The following is a 19,001-nucleotide window of genomic DNA, read 5'->3' as shown; positions in this document are numbered from 1 at the left end:
CACACACACACACACACACCAAGCAGACATAGCAATCTATGGAGTTTAATGAACTGAAAGATTAAGACCACAATATAGCTATGCATGTTTACCAGCCACGATAGTGGGGTCAGCATGGTGAAACCACCACTACAAGCACCAGATTTGTTGTCGGTGCATTTGCAGTACGCCAGCCTCCTCCCACTCCTGGATTAGTGCATCAATGCTGGTGATGGAAGGTCAGGTAACTGCTGTCACTCTGCCAACTGCTGCTGATATTTACTCAGAAATAAACAGCCAGGTAAGTGTGTACAGGAATACAGCTTAAATGTGAAATTTTCTGCTTGAAACTGGGGAAATCTAGATGAGAGAGCAGGAAAGTCTATTCCATTTATCTCAATGAAAATAAAAAAACACAGGCTGCAGCTGTTGACCTGACTGCTGTGGAAAAAAATAGAATGACCATCAGCCAAGTGACAGGCCATAGGATAGCTCCAATACCTTCATCACTTAGCTCCCTTGCCATGCCATCCCTTCGAGCCCAAAGCCTTCATCTTCATCTTTTTTGTTTGTTTGTTTTTAGTTTTTACTGCCTGAATATACTGCCTTTCTGTCAAGGAATCCAATGCTCTGGCCATTGGTGGAATTTCCCAAATACAATAAACCCATGATCCAGACGACATTCAGCCATCCCTGCTTCATCTTCAGTTGCTTCTGCTGGAGGCTTCCTGCCACACCTTTAAGAGGTCTAAAAGAAACTTATTCGACATTTGAACTGTGCTAACAAAGCCTACAAATGCAGAATAAAATGGCATTAGCAGAACATATCCTGCTGTTTGAGATGAAGTATGAAACTCCACATAACATGTCTGATCCAATTTTTGCTATGCTAGATCATCATAGCAGAGGCTTTCCTAGATGTCTGGGGAAGGAAATGGTGAACTCAACGCCTCCTGTTAACAGCTTGTTGTGATTGCTGATAGCCAAGCTGTAAATCTTGGCAGTCAAATTCACTCAATGAACAAGGGATTAACCTCGGGTGCTCTGAAAAAGCAGCTTTCCATGCCCAGACCAAGAAGCTTAAATTACGACTGAGATGTTATCAGTCTGCCATTTGACATTTACATCTGGATTGTGAGCTAACTGCTGGCTGAAGAAGAGATGATTACCAAAAGACTGAAAGCAAAACAAAAAGCATGTTTTAATTATTTGCAATTTAGAAATTTTTAAATGGCTAAATAGCATCCCAATTGCTAGAAATCTTTATTAATGGTGCTGACTTCAAACTGAAAAGTATTTTTTTCTATGTCACTGTGGGAAAAGAATGCAGCCCAATAAGGAATCCTGTGAAGACCTTCAGGTGAAGACGGGAGACTGAAGCTCTTAAGGTAGAGACTGTGGAGATCTTAAGGTAGAGACTGAGCTGCTAATATGACTAAGACCACATTCCGTATGGCAAAAGTATTGTTGGACACCCCATTGACTGTTGGCATATTACAGCAATTAGTGGATGAGCAATTAAAACAGATCAGAGTTGAGATCCATGAAATGGTGAATGGAAATGGACCACAGGAGGATGAAATGGAAAATGGAATTAAAGACACAGAAGCTTTGGAGAACAATACCAATAAAAGGTTGCCGGAACAGGAGAGTGAAATGAAAGTTGGGGGCCGTAGATGATGAAATGGAGAAGTCCTTCGCAGAAGTGTCTTGAGGGATAAAATAGCCAAATGGCAGAATTATGATGTTGGAGGAGTGGAATGAAGTCATGGATGGAAATTGAAGTTCTTGTTGTTGTTTTTTTAAAAAAGGATGGAAACTCATAGCAAATACAACAGGAAAGTGATGGGTGCTTGGTGAAGGACCCTGCGGGAGAGGGAAGGTCTCCCAGGCCTGAGACTGGGGGAAGAAAGTAAACTCCCAACTCTCACCTTCACAGCTCTCACCTCTTTTTGTATGAGAACAGGGTTAAGATCTTTGAGAGCTGACTTTGTATTTTCTTTTCTCTTCTTTATCTAGATTAATTTGCTTTTTATTGTATTGTATTATGAAAAAGTCTTAATAAAATTTTATTAGAAAAAAACAGGGACATTTCCTTATTCTAGAACAGATCCAAGCACCTACAAGGTCCACCCAGATTTCATGAAGTTCGACCTAGTCTTCCTTGTATCCCAGATAAACCATAACTTGCTATTTTTTCTGGTTGCATGCATCAGTCACCACCAACAGTACCTGTGCAGGGTCATGAGGCTTATTGGATTCTAGTAAACATTCTAGAACATCTTCCATGTGACAGCTCTTTAGATATTTGAAGATGTCTGTCATATCACTTTTCAGTCTCCTCTTTTCCATACTAAGCATAACTAACTCCCTCAATCATTCCTCATAAGACTGTGTTTCCAGACCCTTGGTCATCTTGGTTGCCTTCAACTGCACATGTTCCAGCTTGTAAATACCCTTCTTCAACTGCGGTGCCCATGACTGAACAAAGTTCTGCAGGTGTGGTCTGACCAAGGCAGAATAGAGTGATACTACGACTTCGGTGTGGTCTGACCAAGGCAGAATAGAGTGATACTATGACTTCCCTGATCTCAACACTATACTTATGCAGCCTTGAACAGCATTAGCTTTTTCCCTGATGCATCGCACTGTTGACTCATTAAGCCTATGGTCTATTAATATCCCTACATCCTTTTCACACTGCTGACAAGCCAAGTATCCCTCATATTATATTTGAGAATCTGATTATTCCTGGCTAAGTGTTAGAGCCTTACATATGTCTCCACTGAAACTCATTTTGTTAGTTTTGGCTCAGATCTCTAATCTGTTATGGTATTATGGAATCCTGTTTCTATCTTTGTGGTATTATCTACCCCTCCCAGTTTGATGTCATCCCTATTTTAATAGCGCTCAATTCTAGGTAACTATGGATATAATCACAACCACAAAATAGATGATGTTCAACTTTTCTTGAGTTTATAACATTACAGCAACTTTATATGAACAACAAAAATTACAACACACCACCACAGGGGTCTTCCAATGGTGTCCAGTTTCCATCAATGCAATGAATCATATTTGGTTTTGAAGGGAATCTGGTAAAACCTTTTTTGCATCCATATTCAGCATAACCAGGTATTTCATGGATGATCTCAGAAAAGGAAAACACTGGTAACTTCTCAATTTTACATCTTTTTCGGTCCCCTTTAAAAACACAATAGTTAAAGATGTTAAGTCTTTTGAACTAAAAACATTGTTCACTATTTCACCATATTTGTTCTGATAGTTAATGTAATAAAACATAAGTAATAAAAATACCAGAAAGTATTTTAAAAAAGCAAATTATTATAACTAAGATATGAAAGAACAATTGAAAATACACATGTGAAAGTGTTTTATACTATGTACTCTTTGAAATTTAAAACTGAGCCTTCCTGAATCTTCTCTTGTGCAAACTCATGATACTAGCATGAAGTGATGCTCTCTTATAAATTCTTATACATTTCCAAGTTCAGAATTCTGACCGGAATGCCCCTCTAGGGAAGGGGTAGGGAACCATATTCAGCTTTAAGGCCACATTCCCTTTTGAAAAACCTTTCAAGACCACATGCTAATAGCAGCCAGGGCCAGAGACAAAACTGGGTGGAGTGACAAATACCAATAAAATCAGGTTTCCCCACAATTGCCCTTGTGCTATGAAATGTTCTTCCTCCTGCCATACGAGAAGCAAAAATCATCAGGCGCTTCAAACATCTTTTAAAGATGTCTTTTGCCCAGGCTTTCCCTTACACGGAAGACCAGAGGTTTTTTGCCAAGGTAACTAAGGAGAAGATCTGCATTGTGGTAAATCGATGAAGAATATGACTTGACATCAAACTGTATACGTATGGGGAGGGGCAGCAAAGGAAAGAGAAAAAGGAGGATCAAATAAGTCACACAGGAAACACAAACATAAATAACAGAAGGCAATCTTCAACCCATATATGCAGGCTAGAAAACTAGGTCTAATTACTAGATCCCACCTCATCAAAACAGATTTTTGTGCATTTCTCACACATTTATTTGGTTTCAGTATTTAAAAACTGTATTACCTCCCAAAGCAGTCCAGGGTGGCAACCATCTAATGCTACAATAGTATGATTTGAAATTGAATTAAAACATTTCTAAAACATTTTAAACCATCTATACACATTTAAAGGGAATCACATACCATCAGTTAAAATTTCAGTTGCTATGGCCAGTGTCCATCGGCCATCATTTGCCTGGGTAAACAGGAATGTTTTTAAGTTTCTCATGGGAGTCAATAATGAGGGAGACAAACAAGGAACCACTAGTAAGGAAGCCCTGTCACAGGTAATCCTCAAGTAGGCAACAACCAGAAGCACCAACCACTGGGCCTTTCCTGCTGATTGTAGAGCCCAAAACGATGAACAACAACAATAACATATAACCAAGTGAACACAGAGACAAAAAACCCTAAATAAATACATTAAAACCAAGAGGGGGGAAACATTTAAAACTTTCTGTCCACTTTTAAAGGGCCACAGATAGTTAAAAGCCAAGGATCTGGTTATAGAGGAAAGCTACTGCCTGGTGCCAAAGGATATATAATGATGGCACAAGGTGAGCCTCCCTGGGGAGAGAATTCCACAAATGGAGAGCCACCTCCTGGGCCTCTTGCAGCATATGAAGAAGGGCCTCAGGTTATGAATGCAGGGTCTGGTCCTTGAGGCACAGCAGTCCTGAGGCATTTAAGGCTTTATAGGTCAAAACCAACACTTTGAAACTAACTGGCCACCAGTACATTTGGGACAGCATTGGTGTTATATGTCCAAACCATCTTTCCCTGGTGAGCAAGCTGGCAGCTGATTCTGCACCAAATGAAGTTTCTGAATGGTCTTCAGAGGAAATCCCCATTTATAATGCAATGCAATAATCTAACCTAGAGGTTACCAGAACAGAGGTTAGGCTATCCCTGTTGAGATAGGGATACAGCTGGGCCACCAGCCAAAGCTGAAGGAAGGCACTCCTCGCCACCACCACCACCTGAGCCCCAAGCAACAGCAATGGATCCAGAAGTACCCCAAAGTTGTATACCTGCTCCTTCAGAGGGATTGCATCCCCAACAAGAGCAGGCAATCTCCCATCCATCTGACTTGGGAGCCACCCACTAACAATGCCTCTGTTTTATCTGGATTGAGCTTCAGTTTACAGTGGTACCTCGACTTCCAAAGGCGATCCGTTCCGCGACACTCATCGGAAGTCAAAGCGTCCATTTTGTGCATGCGCAAAGTGCGATTTTGCGCTTCTGCGCATGTGCAGACCGCGCGTGCGACAAAAATACTTCTGGGTTAGCGGACTTCGGAAGTCGAAACCTTCGGAAGTCGAGGTACCACTGTATTGGCTCTCATCCAGTCCATTACCGAAGCACTTGAGTAACACGGTGTTCAGAGCTTTGTACTCAATAAACTCTTGCCTCAACTTGAGATTACATTCAGAATTACAAATAACTATTTTCACTAATACTAAATCTTCGAATCAGGCTTGGTAACTCACTGGGAGTCAGTGTGGCATTTCAAGACCAGTGACACTTGGGCACATCAGGTTGCACCACTTACCTGAATGGCAAGTGCATTCTGCAGTAGCTGCAGCCATCTTTTACACTAGCTGCAGCCCAACAGTTCATTAAAACAGTCTAAACAGGATGTCACTAGTGATACAGGAGTTCGGACAGCTGGCAGGATTTAAATTAAATAAAACAAAGACAAAGGTTTTAGGCAAAAACTTAACAATAGATGAAGTTAATAAGTTGCAAGATATCACGGGATTGACTTTTGTGAAAAAGGTGAAATACTTAGGGGTGAATATGACAGCTAAGAATATAAACTTGTTTAAAAACAATTATGAAAAAGTTTGGAAAGAGATAAAACATGATTTAGAAGGATGGTCAAATTTAAAGTTATCTATGACTGGCCGTATTTCTGTTATAAAGATGAATGTATTGCCAAAAATGTTATTTTTATTCCAAGCATTACCTATTGTTGATAATGTTACATGCTTTAAAGAATGGCAAAAGGTTCTTTCAAAATTTATCTCGCAAGGGAAAAAACCTAGAATTAAATACAAACTTTTAACAGATGTGAAAGAAAGAGGAGGTTTCTCCCTACCAGATTTGAAGTTATATTTCGATGCAGCAGCCTTTTGCTGGTTAAGAGAATGGTTTGCTTTAGAAAACGAAGAGGTACTTGACTTGGAAGGTCACGACAATGCTTTTGGATGGCATGCATATTTATGGTATGATAAGGTCAAAGTGCATAGAGGTTTTAAAAACCATATTATCAGGAAAACTCTTTTCAGTGTATGGAACAAGTATAAAGACCTGTTAGAACCAAAAACACCCAGATGGATTTCACCGGCAGAAGCTAAAACTCAAAAAAGGTTAAACATGTCAACAAATTGGTTGAGATATAGGGATATCTTGGTGCAAGTTGGAGATCAGATAAAGGTTAAATCATATGAGGAATTATGTAGTATTTAATAAGTTATTTTATATGTGCTGAGGCTCCAATACTTTGGCCACATCATGAGAAGAGAAGACTCCCTGGAAAAGACCCTGATGTTAGAAAGATGGAGGGCACTAGGAGAAAGGGACGACAGAGGAGGAGATGGTTGGACAGTGTTCTCGAAGCTACGAACATGAGTTTGACCAAACTGCGGGAGGCGGTGCAAGACAGGAGTGCCTGGCGTGCTATGGCCCATGGGGTCACGAAGAGTCGGACACGACTAAACGACTAAACAACAACAACAACAACAACAACATGTGCCTGAACAGCGCCTATCAGCTTGTGATGCAGAGCATGCGAAGAGCGCCGAGAGATCCCTTGGTGCCGCCGCGAAAGAGGTCCCTGCGGCGGCCTCGCATCTCACCTGCCGCCCGCCGCGAATCCTGGGCGGGAGAGGCGCGCAACTGCCGCGCGGCTGAGGAGCCGGGACTCGACGCCTCCTCGCGGGCGGCCTCTAGCCCACATCATGCCCCGCTTTGCGAAGCCTCTCGAAGCACGAGCGGGCGTGAGGGGAGGCAAAGCGAAGGGAGAGAGGCCGCTAGAGGCTCCGTCGACTGCCTTCCTCGTACTCACCCACCAGTTCCTGAGGCAGCAGCAACAGCATCGACATCGCCAAGAGCCGGCAAGTCCGTAGAAACCCCCAAAACAGCCGCAGCATAACGCTGAGCTGATGCGGCGGAGCGGAGTGTCCCTCATTGCGCATGCGGGAGGGGGGAGGCGGGGAAGAACGTTGGACAGGAGCCGCGTGGCAGTGGCGAGGCGCGCGCCGAACGCTGCCCTCAGCTCGCGCTACGTTACCGGCCTTTCCATTTACAGAGAGGAAATAGGTTTCCGGGTCCCTTGTTACATATTTTATAAGTGGCCGTCGAATGCCAGGTATCAGGACTGCGCATGCGGGCAGGCGGGAGGGAGGCGAGCTCGTGCTAGGAGTTGGGCGCGGCAGGAGGCGCCGCCCCCGCCCGAGAACGCGCTACGATTGGGTGGGATAGGAGAGGTGGGCGGTTTGGCTAAGGGCTGCGCCCCCTTTGCTCCGCCCCCCTGCTTCCCAGGCTACAGTGAAGGCGAGAAAATCCGGACACAAAGGTTGTTGAGGTGTTATTTTGGCCACGTTTTTGAGGTTTTTTTTTTAGTTTTGCCCAAAGTTGTTGTTTTTTGCGTGAAAATCGCCTAAATCTACTTTACCGATATGGGCTGCATTAACTCCGGATGTTCTTGGAGCAGCAAAGGGAGCTGGGTGTGTGTTGGTGTGATGGGAAACCTCAGGCTTTTAAAAAAAAACACATAAGTTTTAAGAAGAATTTTTATTGTGCTAACCAAAGGCCATATTTAATCAATGAGTATTGCAGTTCATCTTTTGATACAAGTTTATTTACAAAATGCGCCTAAGGAATCTTGTGGCATTTTTAAGACCAACACATATTTTGTGGCATAAGCTTTGGTGGACCATACATACCCTAGTACTACGTACTACAAAGAGAGAGTGGTGGGGAGAGAACCAATGAGGCCAAAAGCTGGTCGAAACAATAAAGTTAACGCACCAGAATATTCCTCTTCCAGAACATCCCAATTATAATAGGAATGAGAAAGTTTAAAGACTGGCAAAAAGAATTAGCCAACTTCATCTGGCAAGGGAAAAAAGCCAGAATAAAAATGGAAAATTTGATAAGACCGAAAGAATCAGGAGGATTTGCACTCCCAGATCTGAACAGATATCATGAGGCAGCTTGCTGGAGCTGGCTCAAAGAATGGATACTCTTAAAAAACACTGAAATTTTGAACTTAGAGGGTTGGGACAAAATATTCGGGTGGCACGGCTACCTGATGTACGGAAAAGCTCAAATACACAAGGGGTTCAAAAACCATCTTATAAGGAAAGCTCTACTGGAAGTTTGGGAAAGAACTAAAGAGAAAATTATAGAGAAAACACCCGGATGGGTATCTCCAGTAGAGGCAAATACTACATTAAAATTGAACAAGAAAAAAACATGGTTAACCTACAGAGACGTGACAGAGGATAAAAATGGGAAAGTCATTCTAAAAGACTATGAACAACTTAAGAAGACAGGGCTAAGCTGGTTGGAATTCTTTCAACTGAAAGCCACATACGAAAAAGATATAAAAACAAGGGGAATTAGAATCAAAACAACAAAATTTGAGAAAGAAGTACTTCAAAACGATGAAAAAATAATAGCCAAAATGTATAAAAGACTCAAAAATACAAATATAGATGAGAGCATAAAGGGGAAATGGATGCTAAAATGGGAACAAGATTTAGGGTATGAAATAACAGAAGAAAATTGGAAAAAATTATGGACAAAAGACATAAACTTTACCGCATGTTCTGCAATAAGAGAAAATTACATGAAGATGCACCACAGGTGGTACATGGTACCAGAGAAATTGGCGAAAATGAATAACTAACTCTCTTAGTAATAAATGCTGGAGGTGCAATGGTATGAGTGGCAGTATATTTCATATATGGTGGTCATGCCCAATGATTAAATTTTTGGGGGGAATTAGTGCATGAAGAGATTAAAAAATTATTAAAAACGTCTTTTGTTAAAAAAAAGCAGAGATGTATTTATTAGGCATTTTGAACAACAACATACCCAGTGAAAAAACAAACATCTTTATGTATGCATCAACAGCTGCAAGATTACTAATAGCGAGTAAATGGAAAAGTACAATTATACCAACGAAGGGAGAATGGCTTGACAAATTATGTGACTATTTAGAATTAGCAAAGTTGACAGATATAATTCATCACAAATCCAAATCCAAAATTCAGAAACAATGGGAGTGTCTAAATGAATATTTAGGAAAACAAGGTCCGGGAACAAAAATCCGGTTGTGTCTAGAATAACCTTACTGGAATTGATCTATGTGAGAACTAAACTATCTATGACGGAAAATAATACAAGACGATGACAATAAGAAAAAGACAGAAATTACATATTTATTTAGCTTAACTTCTGTACGGAGTCGCGGTGGAAGTTTGGAAATGGTATATAAGTTCTTCTTAATTGTTTCTTCTCTCTTTATTCTTTACTCTTTATTTACTCTGTTTATTATTTTTCTTCCTTATTTTCTTATTTTCCTTGCTTTTCTTTTTCCTTTTCCTTTTTCTTTCTTTCTCTTTTTTCTTCTCCAGCTCTTTTGTTGTTGTTGTTACTGCTCATGTAAAAAGATATTAATAATGATATGAATCTATCTTTTGGTTCTGTAGATGCATATGCATGATTTATATGTGTACATGTATTTTTATTTGAATATATCAATAAAGGATTTTAAATTAAAAATAAAATAAAATAAAGTTAACGCACCACAGAGCACAAAAGAATATTGCATACAAATAGATAAGAGCTAGCATGATTGGTATGACCTACCCCCCACCTGATGGCAAATAGGCAGAGGGCAGTAAGTGGTTGAAAACTAAATAATCTTATTGTAGAGAGCTATGAATTTCTGGGATCTGATGACCATGTTTCTAATATCATTCAGCATGATAGCTTTATTCAGAGTCTCCATTTCAGAAATTTTGCTGGTGTATGATAATTTTTCAGGTTTGCTACAGAATTGGAAAACTGAAATGCTACTCCACTAGTTTCTGAGTCTAAATCTGTTTACCCAGAAGCAAAACCCACTCAATTCAATGCATATCAATATCAAGTACTGTATCTGAACCTTTGTTTTCTTCAGCACGCTCAGGTTTTGTAGGCTCCCAAGCCTTTTCCAGTCTTTTTTTACTTGTTACTCAGAAAAGAATAAACATTGATGGTGTTACTTAAACAATAATTTTAAAGTTTCAGTTTGAGGATTAAGTTTATTATCCAACTAGATGGCAACACATGACTTTTAAGCACGTAGCATAGAAGTGTATCTAAGCAACTGCATGCAGGTCTTGATATCTGAACACAATGTTTTCTCATGAAATTGTTTGTTAGGCAAGCATTTACATGAGTTGACAATTTTCATTGATTCCTATGGGGAAATTGCTAGTGTGTTCCCAACCATGGAAATATGACTACAAAATGATGAAAAATCCTGGGAAAACCCTCTGAAACATCGAAAAAGGCAAACAAGGAAGGGAAAAATACTATTACAGTGGTACCTTGGTTTAAGAACAGCCCTGTTTACAAACAATTCGGTTTATGAACTCTGCAAAATTGGAAGTACTGTCCTGTTTTGCGAACTTTACCTCGGTCTAAGAATAGAATCCGAACGGTGGAAGGGCACCGGAGGCCTCATTAGGGAAAGTGTGCCTCGGTTTAAGAACGGTTTCGGTTTAAGAACGGACTTCCGGAACAGATTAAGTTTGTAAACCGAGGTACCAGTGTATCTAATCTCTCCACACACAACCACCCCAATGGTTTCTTGAGAAACAGCTGCCATAGACCGCTCACAGGCAAAAACCCAAAAGCTTATTTGTTTAAAGTAGCACACACAGGTTTGGCTGTTTAAATACCTGAATATGTCTGAATATGTGAGGTTTGGATACTAATTCTTTTCATATAACATGTCATGAACTAGCAGGACAACAGGGAAGAGAAAGAGGATCCTGGCAAGGGGTATACTTGTGACTGGTCAATACCAGGGCAAGCTGGGGGTGGAGGAGGAGAGGTTGGGGGCATAGAAAGTACTCACGGGGTGACAGAGGTCGGCAAGGTGATGGGAGTCACAGCACAGGAACCAGAGGAGCAGGACCCATTACCCAGAGCCGGAGGGGCTCCCATCTCCATGAACATGGTGGGCTCTAAGGCATAAGGAGCAGGAGCAGATACATTCCAGGAGGTTGAAACAGGCAAGGGCAAACAGCTCAACTCATTAGCTGGCCAGGTGGGGTGCATTAGCTTTGCGAGGAGGTGTGTGATTCCTCAGCGTGAGTAGCTCTTAGGACAGGTGAGGGTCACATGTCTCATCAAACCCAAATGCAGAATTCAGCGGTGATATTGGAGGGGTGGTAATAGAAATAGTTGGCTGTGCCTATCATTGGCTCCAACACCACCTACTGTTGATCTCCCTGCCTTCTGTCCCACAAGTACCATCCGCCACTAGGTACAGAATCTATTTTTAAAAATGAGATTTAAGATCTTATATTCATGTATATGCTTTATTCCTTGTAAATTAATATATAATACAAATTCAACTTTAAAGTCTTTGATTCAGGTAAGTGTATAATTATCTTCAGAAATTTACAATTTATCCCTTGTAGCTTTTAGCAAGTGCTCATTTAATCAAGTGCCTGAAAAGAAACGAAAACCAATCTCAAATACGAAAACCAATCTCAAATACAGCTGAACATCAACAAAACCTATTATGATTTGCCTGTCATTTAAAACAGGCAGACAACTTAAACATCTGTGTGGGCATACACAGTAAGCCAGCAACTTGTGTGCATTCAGCTTTACATGCATGTCAAAAATATATTTACAAAATTAAAAGAGGGCAGGTTCTGGAGGAGCACTAAAATGTCTCAGATAGTCTAGAGCAGGGCTTTTTATAGCCAGATCTCAACAGAACTCAGTTCTGGAACCTCTCACGTGGGTGGCATTGCCATTCTAAGAGAACGAGGGAGGTGTTCGTCATGAATTCCAGCACCTCTTTTTCTAGAAAAATAGAAATCTCCCAGGGCTGTTGCGAGGCCAAGATGGAAAAGTGAGTTCTTTGGAGCAACTTCAGCTTCAAAATATGAATACAGTAAGCACATATAGTAGTTTATAGGAGAATTGAAACATAATTTACAGTGAAATCTTATTGTTTTAGATCAGGAGAATCCAACAGTGCCCTCCTGATGATGTTGTACTGTACTAGAGTTTCTGTAAGTCCCAGGCAGCAGAGGTTGTAGTTATAAACAGAGCTGGCCTGCCCATGAGGCAGGGTGAAGGGGCTGTGCAAGGTGGAGAAAGCACAAGAGGTGGTGCCCCAACACTGGCAGAACAGCCCTTGTTGGGAGCACTCCAGCATGCTGCATTGCAGCTTCTCCCCAATCCCTGGGAAAGAGAAGACAAGCATCAAGCCCTTGCAAACTTGCTCCCACTTTTGCTGAGTTTGGTGAGAGTGGAGGGTATTCTGGTGTGTCCCTTCACCACTTTCCTTCCTCACCCCAGGAGAAAAGTGACAAAGCCTTGTGAAATGAGTTCAGCAAGAGCGGGGGTGGGGTGGGAACATTACAGTGTGCAGCAGAAGTGGAGAGGGGGTGGCAGGGGGCACAGAAAAGCACATTCTGTTTTTGTCCCAGGTGGTGAAATGGGATAGGCCATTCCTGGTCATAAATGACAGTAGTTGTAGTCCAACAATCTGAAGGGCACCATGTTAGCAACCCGTTTCAGCTTTTCAGAGAAGACTGCTTAAGCCTTCTTCTTCTCTGCAATGTATCTCTGGCCCCAGACCTTACTTTGAGGTCCATTTTAAATCAGAGTAGTGGTGAGCAAAGGAGCACTCTTCTTTGATCTCAATAATCCCCTTCTGAAGTAGCCGTTGGGACTGTGCTAATAAGCATCTGCATATAGGTTTTAGTCTGGCCCATATTTTTCTACTTAAAGCAGATATCTACTCTTTAACTTACAGTTGTGTTGATAGAATTTTCACATTCATTACTAAAATGTTGAAAAGTGGAATCTGAAATAGGCACTTTCCTGTAACTGTGTATATTATAGGCACAGGTTTGAGGGACATTGCAATTTACTGTGTGAACTGTCAGACCATACAAGCATCTCCCCATTTATGCACGTATCTCTCATGCCCAACCACATATACTACATGCAATGTCAGGAAATAAATAAATAAATAAATAAATAAATAGATTAAAACTGCAAAAATGGCAAAAACAGCCAGAATAGAGTGGGAAAATGCAAAAATGGTGCAAAATGAGTGGGGAGATGGCTAGCATTTCCAGGTGCCTTTGCAACTGCAACCCCAGGAGCCTTTGCACCAACCTTTGAGGCCTGTGGAGAGCTGGAGTTTTAGAAAGGAGGTTTGGAAGGAGCAATTGTGGTGGAGTCTAGAGGCTGTTTACAGGCTTTTTATATGGTGTTCCCCACTATACGTGATTTCATATATACATGCAGTACCCAGGAATGTAACCCCTTTGTAAGTGGCGGGTATTTCTTTGCATGTTTATTTACTGAATGTGAGTGCGGAAATGCAGAATTAGCTAAAGATTAGCAAAAAGAATTTCGGATTTAACACCATTTAAATTCAGACACATGTTAAAAGATAGGCAGTAGATCAGATCACAGATACAATTATTATTTGACTTTAAAGATGAATATGGCCCTAAATTCAATATCTTGCCATTTTTTAATGTGCTGTTGCATCGTATGTCCCTTTATTGCTTTTTCTCATTAAAATATATATGCAGGAGCACATATTATGCAGGGACCATATGCTGAGTTCATAGAGATGAGGGAGCCTTACACAGAGTTATTATGGGATGCAGCACTATGGAAGCCTACTAATACTGATGATGTGGTGGCATTTGCTGACCACCCTCAACAGAATACTGCCTCTCTCATTTAACACATAAGTAAAGGGTGATAGGGAAATTAAAGGTAAATGGGAAGGAAAAGAAAGGGGGGGAGCTGAGTCTACCTAGTACAATGATTTGCTCCTGAAGCTGCGGGGATGTCCCAGTTTTCCTTGTACTGCTAAGTTCTTGGATGTTTCACTGGAAAGGTCATTGCCGAGTTGGTTAAGACTGGCCACTGCTACTTTACTCGTTGGCAGCAAACTAAGTTCTTTGGTAGCTGTTGTGCTCTGCTGCGTCTCTCTCCTCTCTGTTCCTGCCCTGTCAGATAATGGAAGTACAAGAGCAAGTATGGTCAACCCACTCTTTTAGCTAACCACCTCTCTAGGCTTAATGGAGAGTTCCACCTATATACGGTACAGTGGAACCTCGGTTTATGAACACCTCGGTTTATGAATTTTCGGTTTATGAACGCCGCGGACCCATCTGGAACGGATTAATTCACTTTCCATTACTTTTAATGGGAAAGTTCGCTTCAGTTTATGAACGCTTCAGTTTATAAACAGACTTCCGGAACCAATTACACCCATGTTTCAGTTTATGAACGCTTCAGTTTAAGTACTTCGCGGACCCGTCTGGAACGGATTAATCCACTTTCCATTACTTTCAATGGGAAAGTTCGCTTCAGTTTATGAACAGTTACTCCGCGGACCGTCTGGAACGGATTAATCCACTTTCCATTACTTTCAATGGGAAAGTTCGCTTCAGTTTATGAACGCTTCAGTTTATGAACAGACTTCCGGAACCAATTGTGTTCATAAACCGAGGTACCACTGTACTTGTTCCATGTCTCAGGGCGGTCATCTGTATGGAAGTATATCACTGCTGTGAGGCTACCAAAACTGCAGCAAGGTGCCAAACAAGGTGCAAAACCTATATACAGTCATACCTTGGTTTAAGTACACTTCGGTTTGAGTACTTTCAGTTTAAGTACTCTGTGAACCCGTCTGGAACCATTTAATCCACTTTCCATTACTTTCAATGGGAAAGTTCGCTTCAGGTTAAATACGCTTCAGGTTAAGTACAGACTTCCGGAACCAAACCGAGGTACTACTGTAATTCTATATAAATTGTTGGGAATGGATTGGAACCAAAACCAACACAATCCACCACACTATAATATAAAAACCACAATATCGTTGCAGACAGAATATTATTTTTAATTTTAAAAGATGTTGCATTTATCTTTGAAAAGTAATTAGAGAAAATAGGCTTCCTTCTCCCTCATGGAAGTGCTTTGTGGATGCACAAGGCCTTCTTTTCACTGTAACTCCCTTCACATTTATCTAAGAACAGGTCCCATTGGACTCAATGGGATTTATTTCTGAGTAGACATGTACAGGATTGCACGGTTAATCACAATAGTCAGAAGATTCACTATTAGATCTCAAGACCCCGTGATGGAGCTCTGCTGGAGATCTTAGCGTATGGACAGGGAGACATAATGATGTTTCAGGTATCTGGAGACAACAATCTTCAGCAGAAGCCATGAAAGGCTTTAAAATAAGTACTAGCAATTGATTTGGAGGCAATGCAGTTTGTGAAACACTAGCATGACCACAACACTTAATCCCAGTTAGCAATTTTGCAGCCACAGTTTGAACTACAGTAATTACTGTTTCTGAACTGGCTTAATCTTATTCCAATATATTTATGTCAAACCTGTATAGAAGGTGGAACCAGTTCAATATCATTAGATTTCTTCTAGGCTGCGTCCTTTAAGGAGTTAATTGTGTGTACTGTCTCATATGAAGAGGTTGTGGGCTTCTAGGAAGGCCCCAACATGAGAGAGTACAGCATGGGATGGTGGGCTTCCCTTAAAGGCCACCAAAATAAGACACTGGACTGCTGCCTAGTAGTCATCTTAGATACACAAGGGTAGCATGGGAGACATGGGCTATCTTCTCTTGTTCAGGAGGGGATTTTCCAGCAACAAAAAATGTTATGAGATAGCTGACTTTCTATACTTATTCTGAGCTAGCAAATAAAACCTTTTAAAGTACAAGTTGGTGTTTCTTTTATTGCCAACCTGAATCTAAAAGAACCCATTGCCCCTTGGCAACACTCTGTCTGAGGCTAGGCTACATCTAGATAGGGTTGGAGCTAATGCACCAGCCTAACCTAATAGTAACCTGACCTAAATAAGTTAGTCTAGACTCAACTGCTCAACTGTTAATTGGGTGAAGGCGGCTTGAATATTCAACAATAGCTCTGGCCCAACTGCACTGGATATCAATCTGTTTGTGAGACCACCTTTCCCATATGAACCTGACCGGACCCTGAGATAGTTATAAAGACTCTACTCTGCATGCCACTTCTGGGAGAGGTCTTGAGGGTGGCAACAAAAGAACAGACTTTTTTTCTGTACCGGTAGTAGCTCCATGTCAGTGGAATGTTCTCTCCAGGGAGGCTTGCCCGGCACCAACTTTTTCATTGTTTTGGTGGCAGACAAAAAATGTTTTTTGTTTTATTGAGCATTTGGGGAGCCCCAATGATTGGATATTTTTATTCAGATTTTGTTTTTAATGTATTTATTCATTTTTTCGGTATCACTATTCTTCGTTTTTGTAAATTGCTTTGAGACAATCCATTATGGGAAGCTATTCATTAAAATAATAATAACTAGAACAAGCATGGGAAACTTATAGCCTATTATTCCTTACTACTGGTCACTATGGCTAGGGCTGATGGATTTGGAGTCCAACAACACTTGAAGGAACAAACGTTCCATGCTTCAGTAGTTCTAGTTACAGGTAGGAGGTAGCCGTGTTGGTCTGAAGTAGTTGAAACAAAATTTAAAAATTCCTTCCAGTAGCACCTTAGAGACCAACTAAGTTTGTCACTGGTAACCAATGACAAACCTAGTTGGTCTCTAACATGCTTCAGTAAGTACTAAAGGATGCTCAGTTCCATAGGGGCAACCTGTCCATCATATGACAAAGCTGGAAAAAGCAGCAACTGCACTCCAAAGATCTGTTCATGGCATACCCATTCCACTTAGAGGTGCACATTTCTTAACTGATAGATTTTGTCATATTAAAGGGTTTTAAATGTTCATAAATCTTAATAAAAATATATATGTTCTGATGGCATATTAGACTGTGATGACTTGAATATGTCCTCAGATCAGCTGACAATATAAACAACCACACACTTTTCTTGGGTGCCTTGCCATTGTTAAAATTATTATTATTACTAGGGGCCTCCAAAGCTGGAAGTGGCCCTGGTCTCTCTGTATTTCTGAGGAAAGTACAGAGGAAAGAAGAAAAAATGCTGAGAATCATTAGGAAATAGAGATAATAGTGCATGCTGTATAAGTGCAGTGTGTGTGTCTTTCTTTCTTTCCTTTTCTTTTTGCAATATCTTGCTGTTTGGACAGCCATAGCTCATATCCACTGCCCATACAGTTTAGTAACAGCAAAAACACCACAGAAAGTGCACTTTTGATGACACAGCATGCACTATTTTCTCTACATGGTGACAATCTCTATGTAAGTTATATGTAAAGTGGACTTTAGAGACATAAAACAATTTTTTTTTTACGAGAATGCGAAACAAAATACAAGCTGCTCAAAGTTTCAATAACACACTGGGCAATAGATATAGGACACAATATAGACTTAAACCTCTGGGAAAAACTATGGAAAAATGATTTGAAATTTACTGCATGTGATACATTGAAAGAGAATGATACGAAAATTATTGATATATGGTATTTAACTCCGAATAGGTTGGTTAAGATGTACAGAGCAGAATCAGATATGTGCTGGAAATGTAAAAAAATAAAATAAATGGAGGGAATTGTTTTTTCATATGCGGTGGACATGTAAAAAGGTAAAATAATATTGGGAGATGATCTACAATGAGTTCAAAAAAGATCGGAGTCCTTCCTGTTGGGAATAGTTCAGACAAAAATTCCTAGGTGCCAGAAAAAATTATTAATGTATGCAACATTTGTGGCTCAAGTTTTGTTAGCCCCAAAATGGAAAGCGACGGAGGTCCCAGGCAAGGAGGATTGGCAACTTAAGATGTTAGAATACGCAGAACCAGCAGGTTTAACACATAGAATAAGAGAGCAAGAAGATCATGTATTCAAAGAAGAGTGGAAAATATTTATTGAGTATATGGAAAGTAACAGTATAGAGCTGAAAATACTGGCAGCATTAAGATAAATTCAACAGTGTAATAAATATTTGAGTGATCTAAGAGTGGAGAAATGATTAAAATGGTTCAAGTAAAATGTACAGATGTAAAATGTATAGACAAGCAAAATGAACCATGGAAGGAGGAGGGAAGTCATTGGAGATATAATATTATGGGAAAAAAATGTTTGGAGATGTAAAATTGAAAATTCAATAAAAATGTAGAAACATAAAACAGAAAGTAAAGGAGGAGTTTAGTAATAAAAGATATTTTACCTTTGCAAGTAAAACTTCTGATAAACCATTTTGGTTCCAACAATCAATACAGGTAACAGGCATCCTAAAAGAAGAAGAAGAAAAACACAAGAAAAATACACCATACCTCGGTTTAAGTACGCCTCGGTTTGAGTATTTTCAGTAAGTACTCCGCGGACCTGTCTGGAACGGATTAATCCACTTTCCATTACTTTCAATGGGAAAGTTCGCTTCAGGTTAAGTACACTTCAGTTTAATTACTCCACGGACCGTCTGCAATGGATTAATCCACTTTCCATTACTTTCAATGGGAAAGTTCGCTTCAGGTTAAGTATGCCTCAGGTTAAGTACGGACTTCTGGAACCAATTACTATACACTCATACCTTGGGTTAAGTACGCTTCAGGTTGAGTACTCCATGGACCTGTCTGGAACAGATTAATCCACTTTCCATTACTTTCAATGGGAAAGTTTGCTTCAGGTTAAGTACGCCTCAGGTTAAGTACAGACTTCCGGAAACAATTGTGTTTGTAAACTG

The 19,001-nt window shown here is 40.5% G+C and overlaps 2 protein-coding genes across 2 annotated transcripts in view; both read right to left on the bottom strand.

Annotated features, from left to right (window-relative positions):
• LOC118078875 (membrane cofactor protein-like) overlaps positions 1-7,430 on the bottom strand; it is a 41,750-nt gene extending 34,320 nt beyond the window's left edge. The window contains exons 1-2 of the mRNA XM_088673395.1: positions 7,116-7,430; positions 3,004-3,183 (exon numbers count right to left, since the gene is read on the bottom strand). Of these exons, the coding sequence (XP_088529521.1) occupies positions 3,004-3,183; positions 7,116-7,245 (310 nt within the window). The 5' untranslated portion in view covers positions 7,246-7,430. The remainder of the gene's footprint in view (positions 1-3,003; positions 3,184-7,115) is intronic.
• Positions 7,431-9,096: 1,666 nt separating this feature from the next.
• Positions 9,097-19,001, bottom strand: part of LOC118088521 (complement receptor type 1) — a 147,776-nt gene continuing 137,871 nt past the window's right edge. The window contains exons 56-57 of the mRNA XM_088673598.1: positions 18,486-18,549; positions 9,097-14,328 (exon numbers count right to left, since the gene is read on the bottom strand). Coding sequence (XP_088529724.1) covers positions 14,133-14,328; positions 18,486-18,549 — 260 coding nt within the window. The 3' untranslated portion in view covers positions 9,097-14,132. The remainder of the gene's footprint in view (positions 14,329-18,485; positions 18,550-19,001) is intronic.

The sequence above is a fragment of the Zootoca vivipara genome, chromosome 7 (assembly GCF_965207765.1).
Source record: "Zootoca vivipara chromosome 7, rZooViv2.hap1.1, whole genome shotgun sequence".
NCBI lineage: Eukaryota > Metazoa > Chordata > Lepidosauria > Squamata > Lacertidae > Zootoca > Zootoca vivipara.
Note: the sequence above shows the minus strand (reverse complement) of the source record. Positions and strands in the feature narration are given on the sequence as shown.